General features: G+C 48.9%; 1 protein-coding gene across 8 annotated transcripts in view; it reads left to right on the top strand.

The window, feature by feature from the left end:
- ALS2CL (ALS2 C-terminal like) overlaps window positions 1-24,377 on the top strand; it is an 82,412-nt gene extending 58,035 nt beyond the window's left edge. For all 8 annotated transcript variants that reach the window (XM_075922969.1, XM_075922971.1, XM_075922970.1 and 5 more), the window contains 13 exons: window positions 1,789-1,900; window positions 2,084-2,161; window positions 3,636-3,763; window positions 6,366-6,539; window positions 7,983-8,076; window positions 8,852-9,009; window positions 12,251-12,319; window positions 13,852-14,025; window positions 15,271-15,313; window positions 17,361-17,422; window positions 17,789-17,938; window positions 20,060-20,156; window positions 21,663-24,377. In XM_075922969.1, coding sequence (XP_075779084.1) covers window positions 1,789-1,900; window positions 2,084-2,161; window positions 3,636-3,763; window positions 6,366-6,539; window positions 7,983-8,076; window positions 8,852-9,009; window positions 12,251-12,319; window positions 13,852-14,025; window positions 15,271-15,313; window positions 17,361-17,422; window positions 17,789-17,938; window positions 20,060-20,156; window positions 21,663-21,737 — 1,414 coding nt within the window. In that variant the 3' untranslated portion in view covers window positions 21,738-24,377. The remainder of the gene's footprint in view (window positions 1-1,788; window positions 1,901-2,083; window positions 2,162-3,635; window positions 3,764-6,365; window positions 6,540-7,982; window positions 8,077-8,851; window positions 9,010-12,250; window positions 12,320-13,851; window positions 14,026-15,270; window positions 15,314-17,360; window positions 17,423-17,788; window positions 17,939-20,059; window positions 20,157-21,662) is intronic.
- The last annotated feature ends 603 nt before the right edge of the window (window positions 24,378-24,980 follow it).

Genomic DNA, 24,980 nt, shown 5'->3' with positions numbered 1-24,980 from the left:
TCGTCAGATGCATGCCCCTCTGATAGTAAATAGACTGAACTTCAAACTTGGATCACCGGAAAATCTCTCTGGCTTTGCAAACATTTCCTGTAAAAGTGACACGTGTTGAAGTAGGAAATTTTCAGCATGTCACCAGAACTGGAGGACTTGCCATGAGTGGACAGCTTGAGCTTGCTGGACTAGGTCCGGTCCCTCAGTCAACCACGGACTCGCAAGCAGGCATCCTCTCGTTCCGCTTGCAAATGGGACTCTCAGGCCTAGTCTCTAGGAGAGTCGTTCAGAGGGCATTGTCTAGGCCGCGATCACTATCCAATCAACACTTCCTCCAAGTTAAGGATGGTCCCTGCTGCCTTCCTACCAAAGCACAAGTCTTAGAGCCGCCTCATTCAGAGCAGATCATCCTCTTTGGGTTGCAGAGCTTGCTAGAAGTTCCTACGTTGGCTCCAGGCTGGGTGTGGTTAACCTGGTGGGGATATCAAGATAATGACCTTGACCCGTAAATAACCCTTCCTTTTGCCTTGCTCTCCACTGAACCATGGGACAGCTGGGGAGAAGCCTGGAAGACAGACAACCCCATTGGCTGCATCGCCTTAGCTGTGCTATAATTTTAGCTTTCCTTTGCTGCCGGGGAGGCTTGATAGAGGGGAAAACACCACCACTGTAAATAATGGCTTCCGTGGTGTAGGCTGCAGGTTGGAGACTTTCACCCGTGGAGTTAGTTCAGGCATCAGCCATCAGTGTAACAGCAAGTGTAGAAAGACCAAGGAGGCCAGTGGCCTCTTAACAGACTTTGCATTGTTCCCCAACGCGGTGCCCGCGGGCACCATGGCACCCAGTGGGCCATTTCTGTGCGCTCGCCGAGTGATTGGGGCCGGCCCCGGGCGCACGGCAAATGGGCGGCCCTGCCCCCAGGTGTGCAGTGCATGGGCTGTGCCAGCCCCGGGCACGCGGCGTATGAGCGTCCCTGCCCCTGGGCACGCGGCACAAGAGTGGCACCGGCCCCAGGCTCATGGGTACTGCTGGCTCCTGGGCACATGGCGTTGGCCCCGGGCATGCGGTGCATGGGCTGTTCTGGCCCCGGGCACGCGGCATATGAGCAGCCCGACCCCTGGGTGTGCGGCACAGGAGAAGCGCCGGCCCCTGGAGTGGGGCATATGGGTGGCCCCGCCCCTGGACCTGTGCGCGGCTCCGTCCCCGGGTACGCAGCGTGTGAGTGGCCCAGCCTCTGGGCGCCCGGAAGCCCCAGGAGGTTGGGGACCACTGGACTAGGGGACCACTCGGAAACCTGTCATTAAATGTAGAAAAGGTCTGATCTCCTTGGCCGTGTGAGTTGCAGAGACCTGGTTGGTGGGTGACCTGAACTACCTGGCCTGCCTTTCCCATCTGGCTCCATTTATCTCTCATTCAGACACTTCCACAGGGCTGTGTGCACACCTGCCCAGTGTCTTTCCAAAGCTGCCAACAGTAGAAAGAGCAAACTCTCACATGGGGCATAAGCAAGTGTAACGCCGAGGGGCAGAACTGAACCTGGGACCTCTATGCATGAGCCTCTCCAGCTGGAGCTAAAAGCCAGCTGGCTCCCCGCTCAGGCATAGAACAGACTCATGCTCTCTCTCTCTGTGAGTGGTCTCACGGCCACTTCACAGGACAGAGCACCCCATCCGGCAGGTGTGTGGGTTACACTAGCCCCTTCTATCACCCGCTGTCAAGTTGGCTCATTAGTTCTCAATGATCGTGTGCCAAGTTCTCCAGGAGTGGTGTTTGAGCGCCTCCTATCTTCTGTTCCAGAGGGGAGAGGTACATTGGGATGTGGCAAGATGACCACAGACATGGACAAGGCATTGTGGTCACCCAGTCTGGCATGTGCTACCAAAGAACATTTCATGCAGATAAAATGGTGGTGAGTAAATAACTCTCCGTGGATACTTTCTTAGCCAGTAGAACATGGACTCCCTTGTCTAGGGGTTGAGGGAACAGTGAGAACACGCTGGGATGTGTCAGTGTACCCATGTGTTGGATAAAGTGCAATCCTTCATAGGAGCCAATGTGTCTCATTCTCCACTCTCTGTTCTTAAATCACTAGGGTTCTGGGATTCTCCTCTTAGAAGATGACTCTGTTTACGAAGGCAGCTTCACGAGGGATCTAACGTTTGTCGGCAAGGTGAGGCGCCTGCCTATCTCAACACCGCTGTGGTCCTTCTAACTTTTTCAAGAAGGCAGTCCCTCAAAGTTCAGGCCATTGTCCTACTGAATAGTTACAGTCCCTTTGGGATTTTTTTTTTAAACACAAATCACACTGGAAATGCTGTAACTGTAGTGCCGACACGTAGAACCGAACCTGGGACCTCTAGTGCTTTGTATAGGAGCCTCTATCACTTGGGCTATAAGTCAGCTGGCTCCCCCCTAAAGCTGTAGATCAGGGCTATTCAACTTTAGAAGCCCTGGGGGCCACAATGATGCTCACTGCACATACCGAGGGCTGCAATTTAAGTGTGGTTGCATATACATGCATATATATATGCAAATACAATAGACACAGCAAGTGGAGGGGAAATAATTAGTCAACTAGTGTGTTGACCATCAGAGAAGCATTTACTTAGCGGATAGTCAACTACTTGACAAGTTGTTCACATCCCTAGTTCCTAGTTGGCCTCGGTTTGACTCAAGCACTGAGACACCTCTACCTCCAGGGCTGAGAAGAGACTTTGCCAGGTTCTGGGAGAGCCAGCTCCAAGCACTTCAGAAGGGGCGGGGCCTTAGGTGGAAGGGGTGGGACTTCGGTGGAAGGGCGGGGCCTCAGGTAGAAGAGGTGTGGCCTCAGGTGGAAGGGGAGGGGCTGGTAGTTAGCCTCCCCCTGCTGACTCTTCAGCGCCACTGGGGCTGCAGGGCTCATGGCATTGGGGGTTCCAGTGAGGATTTAAAGGGCCCAGCGCGCCAGCTGCTGAGGTGGCGGCAGGGGTGATGGGGGTCCTGGGCCCTTTTAAATTGTTGGGCTCCAGAGCAGCTACCTCCTCCCCCCATCCGCAGCCCTATGCACCACTCACATTAATGCTGGGTTTGAAAAGGTCGGTGCTGGGTTTCCAACAGGGCGTAGGCCCAAGCAGGTCTGGCGACATTGAACGACTTAGCTTCTGAGCTCGTTCAACCTCCCAGCTCGTCGAGTAGGCGTCTCCTTCCACTCACCTCACTGCACCGATGAGGCCAAGCCTGCTGGCATGACATGGGGGATGCTAGACAGGGATTAGATGCCCAGACTGTGCATTCACCCCAGCTTGGAGACGGAGTCTTCTCCTGAGGCTGAGGACTTCATGGCACAGAAACAAGGACTCACCCTGGCCCTCCTTGTCGTATGAGACCCTTACCGTGCATTTGTAGCTGGAGTCCCACATCTCAAACCCTATCCGTGTGGGCAGTGTCACGGGACTCAAGTGGACGTCTGCCTCTTGGGTCCCGAGATCTCCCGTCCTCGAAGTTCTCCCGCATTGAGACCGCTTCTCACATATGGCCCGTGTGGTGGAAAGAACCTTCTTCGGCAGGCTTTCTGCTTGTGAGCTTCTTGAACGTGGGATTGGACCCTTCTCCGACCTCCTGCCAACTGAGGACTTGGTAGATGAAGCCCTTCTTCTGTGTTTCAGGGAAAGCTGACCTTTTCCAACGGCTTCACCCTGGAGGGCACCTTCAGTAACAAATCTGGCCAAGGGCTTCAGACCCAGGGAACCCTGAACACATCCAGTGACAAGCAGGAGGACTCGATAACCAAAGTGTGAGTGGCAGTAAATCGCTCAGAGGGCCATGGTTTGTAGTCCACTAGCACAGGGGTGGGCCATAATTTCTGCAGGGTGGGCCACTTCATGAATTGTGGGTAACTGTCATAGACTGGCTCTGCCCCAGAAAGGGCGGGGTCTCATGTGGAAGGGGCGGGGTCTCATGTGGAAGGGGCGGGGTCTCAGGTGGAAGCGGTGGTTCCCAGGCCAGTTGAGACCCGGGAGCGGGGAAAGGGGTGTGCACAAAGTCATTTGCCGTTCAAAATGGCTGGTGGTTCCTTCTAGATGCCACGTGCTCCTGGCAGAGGGAGGGAGCCACCAGCCACTTTCAACAGCAAATGACTTGGCGCACTCCCCTGAGGGCGTGGCAGGGCGGCTGCGGGCTAAATCAAATGACTTGGCAAGCCGGCTCCGGCTCACGGGCCGAATCTTGCCCTCCCCTGTACTAGCACCTAGTGCGTTCCCACAGTGCAAGGCGCTGTACATCGAAATAACAAGACAGCTCCTGCCCCATAAAGAGGGGTCTAAAGAAGCATGGGTGGCCCAGGGAGAAAGCCAGATCTCCCCCGTTTTTACAGATGAGGCTCTGATGGGCAGATTCATTGAGCCGCTATGGAGTCTGAGGAAGAGCCACGACTTCTGAGTCCAGTTCAGAGCCATACGCACAAGAGCATCCTTTCCACGAGGCTTTTTCGGAGGTGCAGTTTCTCACTTAGGAAAAGGGGCTACCTAGAAGAATTCATAGAATCACAGAACACTAGAATGGAAAGGGACTTCAATAGGTCATTAAGTCCAGTCCCCTGCCCTCATGGCAGGACTCAGGACTGTCTAAACCACTGTTTCTCAACCTTTTTTTTTTTTTTTTTGCTCATGGCCCCCTTCTGAGCCTCGTTTACCTCTGTGGCCCCCCTCATAGCCGCTGTTAGTTGGAAAAAAAGGTACATAATTTACCTAATAATCCCCCTTGAGGTAGGGCATGGCCCCTGGAGAGCCATATGGCCCACGGTTGAGAACCACTGGACTAGACCATCCCGATAAACATTTATCTAACCTACTCTTGAATATCTCCAGGGATGGGGATTCCACAACCTCCCTGGGCAATTTATTCCAGTGTTTAACATCCCTGACAGGTAGGAAGTTTTTCCTAATGTCCAACCTCAACCTCCCTTGCTGCAGTTTAAGCCCATTGCTTCTTGTCCTATCCTCAGAAGCCAGGAAGAACAATTTTTCTCCCTCCTCCTTGTGACACCTTTTTAGATGCCTGAAAACCATTAAGCACGCTCACCGAAGGCCTCTAAGAACATGTGAAACACCTGGCAGAGATGACCTAGATATACTTAGTCTTGCTGCCGTGTGGGAAGGTGGGGTCGCTGAGGTCTCGAGGTCCCTCCCACCCCTACATCTCTATGATTTACAAAAAAGAGAGAAGGGGGTTAAATATTTGACCCATCACCAGCCCATTCTTGATTGTCATGCTTGCAGTGTACTGACAGATGTGTGTAGGTGGGATCTCATTGGGTGGTACAAACTCTATTTTCCTATGCAGGAAGCAGGCAACATTGGGGGAGGTCTAGGTAGGAAATTAAGAAAATCTATTTCCCGAGGAGGGTGGAGAAGCACTGGGATGGGTTCCCTAGGGAGGGGGTGGAATCTCCATTCCTAGAGGTTTTGATGCCCCAGCTTGACCAAGCCCTGGCTGGGATGATTGAGTTGGGGTTGGTCCTGTTTTGAGCAGGAGGCTGGAGTCTATGACTCCTGAGGTCTCTTCCAGCCCTGGGATTCTAGGATTCTATGAATAATAATTCTGACGTGAACCCAATGGTTAGATGTCTCCAGCACCAAATCTGTTGCAAGGTTGCCAGGCGCCAAGCTCTCTGAGGAGGGGTGTGAAATGTCCACAACCTTCCCTCTCCTCTGGGGATGCCCGTCCGTAGCCACTGTAACCCAGTGGAGAGGAGCCTAGGTAGCTGGGTGAGGCACACTGCAGCAGAGAAGTCCTGGGTCTGTCTCAGCCCTGTGACTCCCAAGCTGACCTCTCTTGAAACACCCCATGAATTAAGGCAGAAGTTGCATGCCGCCAAATTTGCCCTGAGATGAATTCCTGGCTCTGTAGCCTGGCTACATCACTTCCTTCTCCCCGGGATGATTCCCTTCCCCTTGTGGCTGGCGCCTTCACTCCAAGAGAGTTGTTCCTCTTTCCTCTGCTAATGCAGTAGCTGCTACCAGCAGAGCTAGCTGCCTTGGTTCTGGTACCTGCTGCTTCCTGACTCTTAAGTAAAGAGCTTCTCTATAGGCAGAAGAAGCACGTTGCAGGAAGGAGAGCCAACCACGCATGACTAGTCCACCCTGGGCTGCGAATAATCCACGGGTTGCTCTTTGGGGCTCCTTGGTCAAATCTCATTTCCAGCAGAATAAATCGAAGTTGACCACTGCCGAACTTCATCCTGGTGTTCCTTGTTATATCCCCTCGGATGTGCCTAAATTGCCTATCTCCTGTGCTCATGGCTGGGGAAAATGTGCTGGTGAGAGGGCTCGAAGGGGCTGTTTGTGGGATGGGAGAAAAGTGTAGGAGTCAGACCTAACTTCATCTTTTTGAAGCAGTCAGTTGGGTCTTGATGACTTCCCGGTGGAGAAGAGATGGCCGGGGATCTACGACCAGTTCCTGGAATTCATCCATTTGGGTTGCAAAGAAGAAACGGAGGAGTCCTTCACGGGGTTCCACATACAGACCAGCAAGGAGCTGCGGAAGTCGCAGGAGTACCTCTTCTGCGAAAGGTGAAAACGGGCGTGTTCCGCAGCAGCAGGGAGCAGCTGTGCCAAGGGCTAGTGGCCTCGGGTTGTCCGATCACTCCCGGACTCTGTCCGGGAGCGGCATTGCCTGGATGAGGCAAGTGTGTTCCAGGAAACTAGAACCTGAGAATTCCTCAGGATTACCAGGCAGCTGATATAGTGCAATGCTAGTGCCTTCCTCTCCAAACAATGGGTATTTAAGAACAATTTGCAACTTCTCTATCACCTTCATGTAGCATGGAGACTCAAAATGCCTATTGCTTTCCCTTCTCTTCCCGCTCCATCCCCTATTTATTTCAAAACCATACCTTTAATAATGCCAGTCATCTGAAGAAGTGGGTTGTGCCCACGAAACCTCATGACACCCTCTACATGTTTGGTTAGTCTCCAAGGGTATGTCTAGACTGCATCCCTCTGTCGGCAGAGGGATGCAGATTAGGCAGATTGACATTGCAAATGAGGCAGGGATTTAAATATCCCACGCCTAATTTGCATAAAAAAGGCCGCCGTGTTTTGTGGACTCAGCACTTTGTCGGCAAAAAGCGGCAGTCTGGAGGGGCATCTGTTGAGAAAGAAAGCCTTTTTTGACAGATCCTGTAAACCTCCTTGCAGGAGGCATAAGGAACCTGTCGAAAAAAGACTCTTTCTCGACAGATCCCCCTCTAGACTGCCCTTTTTGCCAACAAAGTGCTGAGTCCACAAAACGCGGTGGCCATTTTTATGCAAATTAGGCACAGGATATTTAAATCCCTGCCTCATTTACAATGTCGACCTGCCTAATCTGCATCCCTCTGCCGACAGAGAGATGCAGTCTAGACATACCCTTAGAGACTAACCCTCTGCTGACAGAGAGATGCAGTCTAGACATACCCTTAGAGACTAACCCTCTGCCGACAGAGAGATGCAGTCTAGACATACCCTTAGAGACTAACCCTCTGCCGACAGAGAGATGCAGTCTAGACATACCCTAAGGTGCTGCAAGACTATTTGTTGTTTTTTAAGTTTTTCAATGCCAGTGTTCACCAAACGCAATGGTGATTATGGGGGGGAAGAGAACTTGAGGGATTCAGCTAGTCAAGTGTTGTATAGCTTGCTTGATATGCAATTGGGAGGGATCCCACTACCTCATTGGCTGGTTTAAGCCCCTCCCTAAGAATGGCTTAGCCAATAAACTATACTTCAGGCTTCAGGAAAGGGGGAAAATAGCTTCATGTACATGAAGGAATCTGGGGAGAGAGTCAATGAGATAGGCCAGCAAGGGAAAGGTTGGCTCTTCTCTGCCTTAGGAACTTGGTCCTACTCTGGAAAGAGTTTCCGGCTCAGAAGAGTAACAAACAATTATACAATGCGGAAGGGATGGCCGTTAGGCCCAAGAGGTGGAAAAAACAACTCCTCCTTCACCTTTGCCTTTGTTTTCCTTCCTCGCAGGGGGCCCGAGGACATCTCTGGGAAGATAGGCGATGTCCTCAAAGAACTAGTTCAGCACCAGGGTCTGGAGTCGCTCCAGCATTATTTACAAAAGGTACCACTCCCAACGCCAGGGCCTGGAACCAGACATGTGCCGGGCGCCTCCCCAAACAAACACATGGCACCCACCCTGGGAAACACCCAAATCAGGGCACCAGCCCAGCAAACGGCTCCACAATGTGGGCCTCAGCTAGTGCCACGTAAGTCAGGGCCCGAATCAGAATGGATGCGGATGGAAGGACGAAGTGACAGTTGGGTCCTGTGGTGGCCGCTCTGTCAGGTCCCGACACGGTCAAGTGGCTCACGATCACTCGGTGGCTTTTCCTCCCCTTCGGGTGGCATTCAGCCAGCTGGCGGCTCAGTCCCTGCAAACTGAGAGCTGAGGGGGAGGCTGTAAACCCAGCCCTGACTGGAGTAGTATCTAGAGACTCCTGAGCAGGAAGTCCCTCTCACTACGTAGCTCCACCTACAGGGGGGTTTTTTTGTGCAAAAGATGCACAGGTGCCCTGGTGGCCATGCCGACTGGTCACTCTCTTGTGCAAAAACAATTCGCTTTTCCGACGCACTTTTGCCGCGTGGACACGCTCTGGCGCAAGAAGCCTGCAGTCTAAACTCTGAGCTGGGTGGTTCTTCATCCACAAGGAGGCCACGTCCCTCTGGGATTCCCCTGGCTCTGGACCACGTGCCACCGGCTCATTGTCTGCAGGCTGGACTGTCACTGGCTAATCTGTGGCTTGGTTTTGCAGGTCCTCTCCTGCCCATCCGGCGGGAGCACTCCCCCTTGCCATCCTGCCCTGACCTCTTGCGGAACTTTCCTCGCTGTCTTGCAGGCTTTTGAGTCTTCCCTGCACCCGCTAGGGAAGCTGCTGAAGGCCCTGACGTTAGCTTTCCAGGCGACCTACTCTGGGATTGGGGCAAACAAGCACCTGCTGAACATGGCCCAAGAGGAGGTCAAGTTCTACGCCAAGAAAATATGGGAGTTTTACCAGTAAGTCCAGCGTGCACTTGGCTTCTATGCAATGAAATTTAATGTGGATAAGTGTAAAGTAATGCACATCGGGAAAAATAACCCCGACTATACGTACAGTATGATAGGGGCTAATTTGGCTACGACAAATCAGGAAAGAGATCTTAGAGTTATCGTGGACAGTTCTCTGAAAACTTCCACACAGTGTGCAGCGGCGGTCAAAAAGGCAAACAGGATGCTAGGAATTATTAGGAAAGGGATAGAAAATAAGACCCAGAATATCTTACTGCCCCTGTATAAAACTATCGTACACCCACATCTGTATACAGATGTGGTCTCCTCACCTCAAAAAAGATATTTTGGCCTTGGAAAGGGTCCAGAAAAGGGCAACTAAAATGATTAGGGGTTTGAAACGGGTCCCATATGAGGAAAGGTTAAAGCGACTGGGACTTTTCAGTTTAGAAAAGAGGAGACTGAGGGGGGATATAATAGAGGTCTATAAAATCATGAGTAGTGTGGAGAGGGAAGATAAAGAAAAGTTACTTATTAGTTCCCATAATAGAAGAACTAGAGGACACCAAATGAAATTAATGGGTATCAGGTTTAAAACTAATACCAGAAAGTTCTTCTTCACACAGCGTGTAGTCAACCTGTGGAACTCCTTGCCAGAGGAGGCTGTGAAGGCTAGGACTATAATAGAGTTTAAAGAGAAGCTAGATAATTTCATGGAGGTTAGGTCCATAAAAGGCTATTAGCCAGGGGATAAAATGGTGTTCTTGGCCTCTGTTTGTCAGAGTCTGGAGAGAGATGGCAGGAGACAAATCGCTTGATCATTGTCTTCGGTCCACCCTCTCTGGGGCACCGGGTGCTGATCACTGTCGGTAGACAGGCTACTGGGCTAGATGGACCTTTGGCCTGACCCAGTGCGGCCGTTCTTATGTTCTTATGTTAACCGCCTGCTACAGAGCAATTCATTCCTTGCAGGGCTGGGCCCCGAATTATTGCTCCTAGTCCGTTGGGCCAAACCAGCCTCTTTCCCCTGGAGCTAACTTCATAGGAATCGCTCTTTAGGCGGTCAGTGTACGACCTAGGTAAGCCCGTATCCAGCCCTAGGAAGATAGCTTGTGCCAGCCTGGATTGGATGCATGGTCCAGCTAGACAATTTCTTACCTCTGGCAGTGGCCAGCTGCAGTCACTTCAGAGGAAAGGGTGAGAAATGCTTTAGCAGACAGATGGGGGTGGTGGGGGGTAATTTGCTCCCAAGAAATCTCATGAACTATAGTTGAAGGAAGAGCTGCAAGTTAAATCTGCCAGGTCCTGGAGTGGCCCCGAATAAGGGAATTTGCCAGACTGGGGAGGTCAGACATCAGGGCTTTTCCAGGGTTCCAGGAAAATCCAGAGGCCTGACCTCCTTTGGCCCACCTGCCTGGCTCTGCTGCCTCCAGCCACTCCCAGGTCTCTGCTCCCTGACCTGACCCCTCGCGGGATGGCAGCTGAACCTGGGGTTCCATGCCCCGAGGTTACTGCCCCTGCAAGCTGCCACCTGCCACCTCCGCTCCCAGCCTCTCTCGACCTCTGTGGCTGGGCTCTCGGGCCTAGCAACATCTGTGGTCCTGCCGAACCGCGGATGTTGCCGGATCAGAGAGTCCTGGACGAGAGAGGTTCAACCTGTACTTTGGAAAGTGGTGATGGAAAAAAATCTGTCTTAGTCAACAGACATGTTTCCTGTATTCAAGGGTGCATCTATATACACTCAGGCCTTCAAAAAGGCATTACTTTTACTCCCGTGCAATGGGTAAGAGCCAACACAATTTGCAGAACAGGCGGGATTCTGTTCCTTCTTTGGCATCATCAGACTGGCTTGCTAAGATCCAGTTGGTTAGTCCTGGTCTACACTACAGTGAAAAGTCGAATTAAGATGCACAACTCCAGCTATGTTAATGGCGTAGCCGGAGCTGGCATATCTTTAATTGCATCCACAGAGCTGGAGGCTCTTTTCATCTTCCCTTACTCCTCACAAAAAGAGGAGGACTGAATGCCTACGGGGGCTGCCCTCAGCATTTGATTTAGCGGGTCTATACTAGATCCGCTAAATCGAACGCCGAATCTCGATCTCAGCAGCGTCGATCTTCCATATGGTGTAGACGCTGAACCCACTGAACAGAAAATGGCGGTGTGGCCTGTTTCTCTTCAGAACCTTTCTTACTGGTGGTGTGAGAGAGGAAGAACCCAGCTTGACTGGCTCCCGTTTAATTGGCAGCCAACCAACTAACTAACCCCTCTAACAGGAACTGGAATGGGGGGTCACCAAATGAAAAGAATTGGTAGCAGGTTTAAAAGAAACAAAAGGAAGTTTTTCTTCATGCAGCGCACTGTCAACCTGTGGAACTCCTTGCCAGAGGATGTTGTGAAGACCAGGACTTTAACAGGGTTCAAAAAGAAACTAGATAAAAGCATGATGGATAGGTGTGGAGAAAGTGAATGAGGAAAAGTTATGTACTTGTTCCCATAACATGAGAACTAGGGGTCACCAAATGAAATGAATAGGTAGCAGGTTTAAAACAAACAAAAGGAAGTTTTTCTTCATGCAGCACACAGTCAACCTGTGGAACTCCTTGTCAGAGGATGTTGTGAAGACCAGAACTTTAACAGGGTTCAAAAAAGAACTAGATAGATTCATGGAGGTTAGGTCCATCAACGACTATTAGCCTGGATGGGTAGGGATGGTGTCTCTTGCTTCTGTTTGTCAGAGGCTGGGAATGGCTGACAGGGGAGGGATCGTGTGATTATTCCGTTCTGTTAACTCCCTCTGGGGAACCTGGCACTGGCCACTGTCAGCAGACAGGACACTGGGCTAGATGGACCTTTAGTCTGACTCAGTCTGGCCGTTCTTATAGGCTAGGAAATATTGAGGCTTCCTTATGGATGCTTGCAATGCAAGTCATCTGTTGTGAGTTGACACTAGGCCTACAAAGTGTCTTCAAGTATTAAACCCCTTCCCACCAGAGGTTTCTGGCAAAGCATGGAGCCTCCCATCCAGAGCTCTAAATTAATCCTCCAGAACAAGTCATTCCACCTTCAACAAAGTATCCACTGATTCTAGTGCACTAAGTAAGCTGTTTGCATCCCTGGTACTGTCACTGTTATACCTGCCCATTTGGGGGAAAGGAAAGAGGAGAGGATGTGGCTAATGCTTATTAATAAACGACTGAGTGACCTTTGAAAATGAGTCGCTAAATCTGCATTCCTACTTGCTTTGCAGAGGTTTACTTCATCTGGCGTTGGAGCAGAAAGGCCAACCACCAGTGGAGACAGAAGACAGAGAGAAAAGGTGGCTGAGACGAATGGTCATTTGGTTTTAAATCTATCAAGGATGTTTCACCTCTTCCACAGAAACAGCAGGCCTGGAGACCTGTTTCCTAGCTTTCAGTTGCTACGATACAGCCAAATCGCTGGTGCAGATGAGCTGAGGGAAACTGTTCTAACAAATTTTCACCTCGGTTCCCACCGTAGGGTACATCTACACTGCACGGGTATTTCAGGATCCCAAAATAGCTACCCTGCGTCTACATAAGCCACCCATTATTTCAAAATATTGTTGGAAATAACGGGCATGCTGTTTTGCCGTCCTGGTAAACCTTGTTGCACAAGGATAAGGCACAGCGAAATGGCATCTTATTTCGAAATTTGGCACTATGTAGACGTGCGAAATTTCAAATTAAACTCTTTAGGAATAGATGCGAAATAAGATACGCAATTTGCATAGCGCAAATTGCGTATCCTATTTTGAGTTTACGGTGGTGTGTAGATGCACCCTCAGAGACTAGATGCCCTGTTAGTGCTGACGTAGGATGTGAGTTCAGGAGACACAACTGTGACGCATAAAGGAAAGAAAGCCTCTCCCAGGATCACAATGAGTCACCAGGTTGAGTATTGCTGTATGTGGGGGTTAAAGCAATGAACTATTCCTTCCTGAGTAGTCCATGTTCTGCAGACATGTCATGACCCTGATCTTAAATACCGCGAATGTTTTATTGTGTATTGGCCACAAACTTATCCCATCACAGAACTAGACTCCAGGAAGGTGGGAGTGGAGGGGAGAGATGGACACGTCCTTAAGATTCCATACGTAGATCCTTACCCTTGTGTCCTGTATGGACATGGCCTTTAACAGACGGATGCCGACCATCAGTAGGGCTCATCTTTGCTTTCCTGAGTACTGTGAACAGATGTGGTCTCCTCACCTCAAAAAAGATATTTTGGCCTTGGAAAGGGTTCAGAAAAGGACAACTAAAATGATCAGGGGTTTGGAATAGGTCCCATATGAGGAGAGGCTAAAGCGACTGGGACTTTTCAGTTTAGAAAAGAGGAGACTGAGGGGGGATATGATAGAGGTATATAAAATCATTAGTAGTGTGGAGAGGGTGAATAAAGAAATTATTCATTAGTTCCCTAAATAGAAGAACTAGAGGACACCAAATGAAATTAATGGGTAGCAGGTTTAAAACTAATAAAAGAAAGTTCTTCTTCACACAGCGTGTAGTCAACCTGTGGAACTCCTTGCCAGAGGAGGCTGTGAAGGCTAGGACTATAACAGAGTTTAAAGAGAAGCTAGATAAATTCATGGAGGTTAGGTCCATAAAAGGCTATTAGCCAGGGGATAGGAATGCTGTCCCTGGCCTCTGTTTGTCAGAGGATGGAGTCGGATGGCATGAGACAAATTGCTTGATCATTGTCTTCGGTCCACTCCCTCTGGGGCACCTGGCGCTGGCCACCGTTGGCAAACAGGATACTGGGCTAGATGGGCCTTTGGTCTGACCCAGTATGGCCATTCCTATGTTCTTATGTTCCTCTCCTCCTCAGTGACCTGAATGCATACAGAGTGATTCTGCCTCTCATCCTGCCCTGTTTCTACCCGGAGCTCTTCATGTTGTACATGCTCTACCATGAGAAGGAAGATGACCTCTACTGCCAGGGGATTGTGGACCTGAGTTTATTTTCTGATGTCAAGCTGCTGGAATTTCTGGATGTACAGAAGTGAGTAACGTAGCACTGAACGAATCCCCTGGAACAGCTGGAGAAAGTTCTGATGGGTGTAGGAAGCAAGTGGATCCATGATTAGTGCCAATACAGGTTGAACCTCTCTAGTCCGGCACCCTCGGGACCTGGCCGGTGCTGGACCAGAGAATTTGCCAAACCATGGAAGTTCAATATTGTCTAGCAGCCTTGCCAGCACTTCCACTGATTACTGGGCTCTTAGAAGACATTTTTGGCATAAATGAGAGCTAAAAAACACACCGAACACTGAGAGCCAGGACTGGTGGCTGTAAACAAACTGTATTGGAGTGTGGAAAACTTGGCCACATCCATGATAAGTGGACATCTTGCTAACTAAAATCATGCCAGACTACGGAGGTTTCTGGTCCAGAGAGTGCCGGATTAAAGAGGTCCAACCTTCTTTCTGGATGTGTCTCTTTTTAGCAACAGTCTTCCAGTTGCTTTCCCAATTGAATGGTTGATTTCAAGTCAGAAGGATTCCACAAGGACATGAGGGCTGTGTCTACACTGGCCACTTATTCCGGAAAAGCAGCCGCTTTTCCGGAATAACTTGCCAGCTGTCCACTGGCCGCTTGCTTTTCCGGAAAATCAATGACAATCTAATGTAAAATCGTCATTGTTTTTCCGGAAAAACTATGCTGCTCCCGTTTGGGCAAAAGTCCTTTTCCGGAAAAACTGTTCCGGAAAAGGGCCAGTGTAGACAGCACAATAGCCTTTTCCGCAAAAAAGCCCCGACCGTGAAAATGACGATCGGGGCTTTTTTGCAGAAAAGCGCGTCTACATTGGCCACGGACGCTTTTCTGCAAAAAGTGCTTTTCCGGAAAAGCATCCTGCCAATGTAGACGCGCTTTTTCCAAAAATGCTTATAACGGAAAACTGTTCCGTTTTAAGCATTTCCAGAAAAGGGTGCCAGTGTAGACGTAGCCACCGAGAATGGTGACTTAGAATTGAAAGGACCAACACACTTTGACATAAGCCTGATTCTCCACTCTCTTACCATGAGTTATTAAGCTGGGGTCACATCTTTTGGTTCAGTTAACCCAGCCATTTCTGGTTCTAAATCAGTGCTAGTGTAGAGAATGAGAACTCATGAGTTGATGCCCGTGGTTCCAGAAACTCTTGCTCTTGCTCAGGGCGAGTGGGTGAGAGAGAATCTAGGATCTAACATGAAGATGTATTAGAAAATCTGCCATCACAACTGCTCTGTCTTTGATCTCATTTCAGGCACCTATGGCCTCTCAAAGATCTCATCCTAACGACCAATCAGGTAAGTATCAATACTAGGATAGAACCCCAGGCCAGGTCTACACTAGTCCCGGCAGCTTGGGCTTAAGGTACGCAATGCCAGCTATGTAGAATATGTAACTGGAGTTGGCTTACTTTGAGCCGAGCTTGGATGCATCTGCACAGTGGAAGGCTGACTGGAGCAAATGCTCTTATCAGCTTTACTTACTCCTTGCTCTCTGAGTTTGATTTAGCAAGTCTTCACTAGACTCGCTAAATCAAACTCCAGAAGATAGATCACAGCAGCAGCGATCTTCCATTTAGTGTGGACAAGGCCTCCGAGCAAACTGGGGTAGCTCAGCTAACGGTAGTGAAACCGCTTAAATTAACGAGGCCATGCAGAATTACAGCAGCTGAAGAACTGGGCCTTTGTATTTAGGTTTGTTTCAAACAACTCTCATATCAAGAGCAGATCGTGGATACAGAAAGGCTATGAACAATGGACTTCCCGTATTCTCAGTAAAAACTCTAGCTTAAAAGTACAAGTCACTTCCATGCTATTGCAGGGATTCACTAGCTGGTGTTATGGTGGCTACTGGAGCCCCCATTTTCTTCCTGTCCTAAATAGGTGCATGGGGTTGCTGCATGATACAAAACATCTGTATTCCAATCTAGAGGCCAAATTTGAAAATTCGGCTTGAGCGCAAGCCTGAGCGAAGCACAGCCGCCCTGAGAGTTGTCTGTGGGACTTGCCTGACCCAGCCTTGTCAATGCCACCATCTCCTCTTTGGGACTCGGCCTAGTGGGAGCTCCCGGGTCCATGGTCATTCTCCAGCTGCCTCCTTGCCATGGGAGTCAGGCTGGCGACTGACCGGCTCCTGCCATTTATGGCCATCTTTCACCGTGTGCCACAGAGACAAGACGCACCACTTCCTCGGTGAACACAGCGCAGCAGGGGGGGCAGTGCCTGTTGGGAGCGGGGATCTCCGCCATCACCAGCCTCAGAGGCAGGAGGGGGTGATCAGCTGCCCCTAGCCTGAGAAGGTCGGGCAGGGCTGGGCTCAGGTTAGGTTGCAATGCTCTGCTCCATGGGCGGCTGCATTTCATCAGTGAACAGACTGGTGCTGATGATGTCCATGGGGAAGAAAGACAATCCATAGAAATTGCTGAATAAAGGGGTTTCAAAGACACTCTAAGCTGCCCAAATGACAGCACCAGCACAGAGCAAGTGGGTAAGCGACTATCTTTAGCCAACATCCTAAATCGGGGTTGGGACTAAACCAGCGGTGGTTAGCCCCTGGTGGGCTGCCCCTATATTTACCTGCACTTGTGCAGGCATGGGTGATTGCCACTCCCATTGGCTGTGGACCGCTGTTCCTACCCAATGGGAGCCGCGGGAAGTGGCTATATAAAGCCGAGTATCTCTTGCACGCGCTCCATTAGAATTAGGACTAGCCAAAGTGTTTTAACAGAAATTTGGGAGTTTGATTAAATATTTTGTGAAGTCTCTTTTCTTCACTGAGGAGGAGGGGAATGGAGGTAAATCAACATTGTCCATGGAAAAAGAAGTATTATGGCCAAAGCCCTGAAGTGGACACCACTTTCCGTGGCTCCCATTGGCTGGGAACGGCAATCCGCAGCCAACAGGAGCTGCAATTGCCTATCCCTGCAGTGGTACAGGGAAATATAGCAGCAGCGGCCTGCCAGGGGCTAACCCTGGGAAACCGGATCTGGCCCGCGGGCTGGTATTTGCCCACCTCTGTCCTAAACGATGGTAGCGACAAAAAGAGGGTGAGCTAATATCTGTTTGGAGCCTAACATCTGTGGCTCGATAGCTTGTTTTTCTCACCAGCAGACGTTGAAGTGAGAAGTAATTGTTGGCCGCCATGTTTCAATATGGCCGCCAACATAGCACTGAACCAAAAATGGAGGAACAGGGGTGGCGCACCTGTCAAAAGAACATGGTGATGAAAGCTATCGAGCCATTTACTACGAAAGCGATGACTCCCCCACCTTGTGTGTCTCGTACTCGGGGATCCATTCCACGAGAGCGACCCGCGCACTAACGCAAACGTTCGTCTTCCTTTCAGAGACGTTCTCTTGTCAAAGACAAATGCTTCCTGTCGGCTACAGAATGTCTGCAAAAGTTGATGTAAGTAGCCCTCTGTGACTTCCTACTGATGACTAAGGAGGGCTGGCTGACGTGGTGGTTCGGATATCAGAGGTCAATCTGTGTTAGCCCCAGGAAGAGCTTTACAAAAAAAAACATTGCTGTGGGCTCTAGGTGAGGGATTAATGCTGCGAGCTAGAAAGGCACGATCTATTTGTGTGCAGCCATAGTGAGGAGGGATCTCCTTTCCCTCATCTTGAAGCTTGGAAGCCCTCCTACATCTGGTCTGAGGTAGCGCAACGGGTCTTCTGCCTTCCAAGACGGAGACGCTCTCACTCTGCTTTTGAGGACTGACATTTCTCGCCTCTTAGATGGGCAGCACTAGAGCGTGTCTCTTTATCTTGGCAGCACGACTGTGGACCCCCGGGAGAAGCTGGAGATCCTACAGAAGACCTATGAGGAGATAGAGGGCACCGTGTCACGAGTCACGGAGAGGGACTACAAACTCCCCATGGATGACCTGTTGCCGCTGTTGATGTATGTTGTATCACGGGCGAGGTAAGAGAGAGCTTCACGTTGACTGCTGCTAATATAAAGCTGAGTGTCTCTTGCGTGCGCTTCATTAGAACAAGGACTGGCCAAAAGTGTTTTAATGGAAATTTGGGAGTTTGATTAAATATTTTGTGAAGTCTCTTTTTTTCACTGGGGAGGAGGGGGAGTGGAGGGAAATCAACATTGTCTGTGGAAAATGAAGCATTTTGGCCAATCCCTTGAAACTTAGATTTGGAGGTGCAGTGCCTGATGGGAGCTGTAGTTCAGTTGCCTCATGTCCTTACCCTCCATGGGCAAGGCTTCCTGGCTGGAATACATTTTTCATGGGGAACAGCCAAGAGGTAATGCCATGGTGCATCATGGGACATGTAGTCTGCCAGGGAGCCTGACGTATAGAAGAGAATGGAGGCAGGAAGCAGCTGAACTACAACTCCCATGAGGCACTGGCAGTCTGCTCAAACTGTTCCCTTGTGGGTGGAAACTTGTGACAAAGGAAAGGCTTTGGCCAGCTGGAATCATGAAGTCTCTGTCGGCCCCTGAAAACTCCCACTCTGCATCGCAAATGGAAAAGGCCCGCTGCTCAACCTTGCGGCCTATGGCCTCAGTAGCGGCAGGGATACGAAAGCTGCTGTAGTTAATAGAGATGTGAACGGTTACCCGATAAGCATCACCCTGGACAGGTGACACTTACGGGGAAACATTTGACCATTACCTGGGAACAGCCCCTTGCCTGCAGTCTGCCGTGGACAGAGAACTGCTCTGGTTCCGTGGGACCAGAAGCAGCTGGGTGGGAGTGGCCCCTCCTGTGGTGTGAGGGTCGCTCTAGCCCATCCTCCCCATTCAATCAGTTAACTGGTTAAACTTAACATATAACCAGTTAACTAATTAAACAGGATTTTACATCCCTAGTAATTAAGGCTCCCCACTAGGGAGGGGAAGAACTAAGCTGTGTTCCTGTGTGACTTTGGCCACTCAGACACTTTCTGGGCCTCTGTTCTAGTCTGTAAAATGGACCCAGCTTCCTTCCTTGCTGAGGTGTTGGGTCTCATTCATGGCCATAAGGAATTTGGAGTGTGGGTGTCACTCAGATGCCTAGAAATGAAGCTTTCCTGGCATAGAAGTCAGTCGTAAATGCCCAATTTTACAGGAGACACCATCAGACTGTGCTGTCCCCATCAGCACTGAATGAGCCTTCAGATTCACGAAGGAAGGCGCTGCCGTTTTCGGTGTGGTTTACCTGGCGCACTCTCTCCACGCCTCTGTGCTTCCTGGTTCCGCTGCGGGCCCCTAATGTGCTGCCCAAAAAAAAGCAAGATGCTTTGAGGGTCTCAGAGTCTAATCCTTTGGTCTAGGATGAGAAACAAGGGGTCGTACATTTCACAAGCCCATCCCCCAACCGAAATGGGAACAATGAGCATTGTCCGTCAAATGCAGATGGGGAAGTGGAGGCGTTCAGTGTTCGAAGGTGCTGAACATCCAAAAGTTTAGGTGTTTTGCAGATCCAAAAATCTCACCTCACTAACTCAAGGTCACAGACAGAGTTGGCTCTAAGAATTAGACATGGGTTCTTGTCCCAGTTCTTGCACCCAGCCCTGTTTATTGGCTCATCACTGGCCGGCAGGGAAGGTGCATACTCATTCCAAGGTATTGGTGTCTGATTAGGGGGCTGGAGCATATGACCTATGAGGAGAGGCTGAAGGAGTTGGGTCTGTTGAGTCTGCAGAAGCGAAGAGTGAGGGGGGATTTGAGAGCAGCCTTCAACTTCCTGAAGGGAGGTTCCAAAGAGGCTGGAGAGAGGCTGTTCTCAGTAGTGACAGATGGCAGAACAAGGAGCAATGGTCTCAAGTTGTGGTGGGAGAGGTCCAGGTTGGATATTAGGAAAAACTATTTCACTAGGAGAGTGGCGAGGCACTGGAATGGGTTACCTAGGGAAGTAGTGGAGTCTCCATCCCTAGAGGTGTTTAAGTCTCAGCTTGACAAAGCCCTGGCCGGGTTGATTTAGTTGGAATTGGTCCTGCCTAGAGCAGGGGGCTGGACTTGATAACTTTCTGAGGTCTCTTCCAGCTCTATGGTTCTCTGATTCTATGAGGAGTCATTGGAAGGATGGCCACTACTTTTGTTTTCTAGAATACAGCACCTAGGAGCTGAGATACATCTGATCAGAGATCTGATGGACCCTACCAATGAAGGAGGGATGTACGACTTTCTGCTAACAGCACTGGAGGTAAGGCAGAACATAAGAACAGCCAGACTGGGACAGACCAAAGGTCCATCTAGCCCACTGCCCTGTCTTCTGACACTAGCCAAACCAGGTGCCCCAGAGGGAATGAACAGAACAGGTAACTAAGTATCAAGTGATCCATCCCGTTACCCGTTCCCAACTTCTGGCAAACAGAAGCTAGGGAAATCATTCCTAACCATCCTGGTTAACATCCATTGAAGGACCTATCCTCCATGAATCAATCTAGTTCTTTTTTGAAGCCTGTTATATTCTTGGCCTTCACAACATCCTCTGGCAAGGAGTTCCACAGGATGACTGGGAGCTGTGGGAAGAAATACTTCCTTTTGTTTATTTTAAACCTGCTGCTTGTGAATTTAATTCTTGTTATGAGGAGTCAACAGTACTTCCTTATTCAATTTCTCCACATCAGTCATGATTGTATAGACCTCGATCATATTCCCCCTTAGTCATCTCTTTTGTTCTGAGCTGTTTCAAGAATTTGTAACGAAATTAGATTGTAACAGGCAAGTCTCGCTTAAAGAGGAAGAAACTTTAAGGGAGCTGTTGATGGAAGGAGTTGCGGGACAGCTGACTAGCAACTATTTTATCAGATTCTAAGGTGGTTCCTGTTCACATGAATGGTCTTAAATGACTTTTTTTTTTCTTCAAAATTGGGATCTGAAAGAACTTCCTTCCTTCTTGGCAGGAATCCGGGGTTGGGGGTGGGGAAGTGATGCTCCTAGATCAGGGCTACTCACCTTTGGAAGCCCCAGGGGCCACAGTGATACACAGTTGAGGGCTGCAACTTAAGTGTGGTTGCATAGACTTGCAAATAGATATGCAAATATATGCAAATAGCTGCTGTCACACTGACGGGCATGAATACAAAGATGAAGGCAAGACGAAACCACACGCAGGCCCTATTCAAGTCAGTTCTGCTGATATGAACAAAATCCAATAGTCACCTGGTTTCCACCCATAAGACAGCACTTTTAATGAGCAACGACAGTCCAGGAATTGAACTACTAAAATACATATCGACAGAAGACCATGACATTGACTCACCACTGTGGAGCGTGTTCCCAGTGGAGGCCACATTCAAAGGTTCCCACCTGCGGGCCGCATGTTGAGTCCCCCGTAAACCCAAACCGCCCCGCGGGCCGCAAACAAATGGGGCGCGTGTTGAGTAGCCCTATCCTACAGCATTGACTGGTCAGCCTGTTGACTAGAACAGAGGAGTCACTGGCTGTAGTTGCAGCCAGGGAGATATTGGTGGATCACACACAGTCTGCTCATGAATGTGGTGTGTAGCTGTTGATTGTTAAACAAGTTTCTCTCCTTACCCCGTTAACCAGCTCCGGAGCGAATATGTTTAATGTACTGCTTTATAGCACTCAGCTCCCCTCTGTTTTCCATCAAGAGATGTTCTGGCCTCAGTAGGCACACAGAAGACCAGAATTTTGTCCAAATTTTGTCTCCTCCTGACGGGTTCTACCCTTTCTTCCCCAGTCATGTTACGAGCACATTCAGAAAGATATGAGACTGCATCCAAGGGAGAACTGGCATGTGGCACGTGATCTTTGACTTTCCCAATCCAGAGGAGATCGTCACGCACTTTGACGACCGAACACTTTTAGGAGATGAAGAAGCCAACGGAGAGCCCGCCTTCGAGTTCACTTTCCAATGGGAAGAATGTTGCTTGAGTCTCAAGGCAGTGTTTCTTTCTTTCTTTGACGTACACAACAGCTAGCGCCTGGACTTGCGGGGTGTGTCTACACAGCAGGGCTTCACTCGAAATAAGCGACGCTCATTGAGCGACGTCAATTGTGTAGCTTATTTCAAAAGAGCTTATTTCAAAATTGGGAGAGTCTACATAGCACTTAGTGATAGAAATGTAGCCATGTTAGTCTGGGGTAGCTGAAGCAAAATGCAGGACAATGTAGCACTTTAAAGACTAACAAGATGGTTTATTAGATGATGAGCTTTCGTGGGCCAGACCCACTTCCTCAGATCAAATAGTGGAAGAAAATAGTCACAACCATATATACCAAAGGATACAATTAAAAAAATGAACACATATGAAAAGGACAAATCACATTGCAGAACAGGAGGGAGATGCAAGGGGGGGGGGGGAAGGAAGGAAGGTAAGTGTCTGTGAATTGATGATATTAGAGGTGGGGAGAGTGGGATGTTTGTGAGTTAATGGTATTAGAGGTGATAATTGGGGAAGCTATCTTGGTAATGGGTAAGATAGTTCAAGTGTTTGTTCATTCCTTTTTGGAGGGTGTCGAATTTTAACATGAATGACAGTTCAGAGGATTCCCTTTCAAGTGCAGATGTAAAAGGTCTTTGTAGCAGAATGCAGGTGGTTAAGTCATCGAGAGAGTGTCCTTTCTGGTTAAAATGGCAAGAAACTGTTTTTTCTTTGTGATCTTGTCTGATATCTGTTTTGTGGGCATTGATCCTTTGGCAAAGTGTCTGAGATGTTTGTCCAATGTACATAGCAGACGGACACTTTCGGCACATGATAGCATAGATTATATTTCTGGATGCGCAGGAATATGTGTTATTTCGACATAGAGCCCTCTTCCTCCGACTTCCCTTACTCCTCGTACAACAAGGGTTATGGGAGTCGGAGTAAGAAGTCCTCCAGCTCGAGTTCTGACCCCCCTCACTTACAACCATTTTTGTAAGTGCGGAAGGGGCCAACCCCCCCTCCCCCAGCTTATGTCCTCGGCCTGCATTTACGACAGCGCATGGCGCCTATTGTAAATGCAGGTTTGAGTTACGATGCCCCCAACTTGCGATGCTTCCCCGGGAATGGATCGTGTCACAAGTGGAGCCTCCTGTAACTACCTGCTGTGGAGACGTGGGCTAAGTTATTTTAAAACAACACTAGTTATTTCAAAATAATGTTGCTGTGTAGACATACCTGTAGACCGCAAGCATCGTCACAAGGAGCAATATTTATCGTCAGCCTCCGCCTTCTGCCTTTGACGAACCTTGGACCAGCGCTTCTCTGACACACAGTTAAAGCAAAATTTGGTTTTCATTCTACCACCCACACCATTACAACCCACCTATAATCCACACTGCTGGATAGCGGCCTTAAATCTTCCATTTTCAGCTTGCGTTCTGGGCAAAACCCTGGCTGTCCATCTTTCAGAATCAACCATTTTGAGGCCTTTGCCAAAAAACTTCGCACCTTGCAGATCAATCCTGGTTTTCTTCATTTTACAAGCCTGCCTCTGTCCCGGGACCTCATTCCTCTTGCTCCTGTTTTGTGGCTTGCATTGATTTTGCAAGGTCAAAAATTTCTGGGGGAGGAAATTGTACAAAAAAACCCTCAATCCAAAAGGTAACGAATCTGCTTTGCATGCACAGTCCTGTCTGATGGACTCAGCTGCATAGACAGGAGATCCTTTTTCATTTTCCCCCAGGACCTCTTCCCACAGAAGTGAAAGCGATATGCTTACACAGCAGAGCGAAGGATCTTGCCACGGCAAATCCGCTCCGTGCGCTTACTGTTGCATTTTAAAGCTGCTATTAACTAACTTTGATGTTTATAGTATTTCAGCTGTAAATGATACATATTGGAACACCCTGCTGAATCATTGAACCTCAGGGATGATCTTACTCCAATTTCCCTGCCTTGTGCAGATCGGTGCCTGACTCAGTTTACCTGGCATACATGGCACAAGGGGAAACAGACCTCTGTCATGCTGCAGGGCAATTCATTAAAACTAACGGGGGTCTTGCACGAAAGGTCCCGAGGAAAAACAGTGATCTACTTTTAAAGACAGCAGTTCATGCTGACATGGCACCTTACTGACTCATAGGGGTACACATCTGACCTATTATTCCTGTGGTGTTTTTTTAAAATTATAAAGGCAAACTGTATATACAGACACACACTGAAATACACTAAATATGAATTTCTGAGTTGCACTTGAGAATGAAATCTATATGTTTTAGAATTATTAAATGGTGGATTTTAACCTGAATATTTCCAAGATGGTCAACTGTCTGATATTGCAATGACATAAAACTATTGACTGAATCTACAGACTGCTTCTAATTATCATTATTATTGTGTTTTGAACTGTACAGGGGATGCAATTGTTAATATATTGATTTGGGGCTGTGTTTTCTTACAGGAACTTTGTATTTAAATAAACTTGTGAGATTTTTTAAAAGGAAAGTCTCCAGCAATGATTTCAAGGATTTTGTGGCCTTTTTGTGTTCTGTTTCATTACTGCTCAAGGGATGTTGCTGCTCAGAATCCGGCTTTTCATTTGAAAAACCAACAGATCCTCTGACTTCATTCTCAGGCTGGAGCAAAAATATGGAGGTTTGCAGATGAAAGGTTTCCAGAGTGTAACTTAAAACCGGTTTTCCTGGCAGCCCATCAACATCTCTGCATTACTGAGAGATGAGGAGAAAATTATATTGACACAGCAACATTTTGACATAACTAGCGTTATGTCAAAATAACTTAGTCCGCAGCTACACCGCTGGGAGTTATTTCGAAATAATGTCGAAATACTGTCAAGCTGGAGGATTTCTTACTCTGACTCCTGTAACCCTCATTGTACGAGGAGTAAGGGAAGTCAGGGGAAGAGGGCTTTATTTCGAAATAAGTACTGTGCAGATGATCCCAATTTCGAAAAAAGTTATTTCGAAATAAGTAACACAGCTCAATTAGCGTCGCCGATTTCGAGTTAAGCCCTGAAGTGCAGACGCTCCCTGAGTTGGCTCAATCAGCCTAAGGCAGTAGAAATGCTAACTCAATCACCCCACGATATCACTGTGCTACATAAAGCCGTA

The sequence above is a fragment of the Pelodiscus sinensis genome, chromosome 2, assembly GCF_049634645.1.
Source record: "Pelodiscus sinensis isolate JC-2024 chromosome 2, ASM4963464v1, whole genome shotgun sequence".
NCBI lineage: Eukaryota > Metazoa > Chordata > Testudines > Trionychidae > Pelodiscus > Pelodiscus sinensis.
This window is presented reverse-complemented; position numbering and strand designations above follow the sequence as displayed.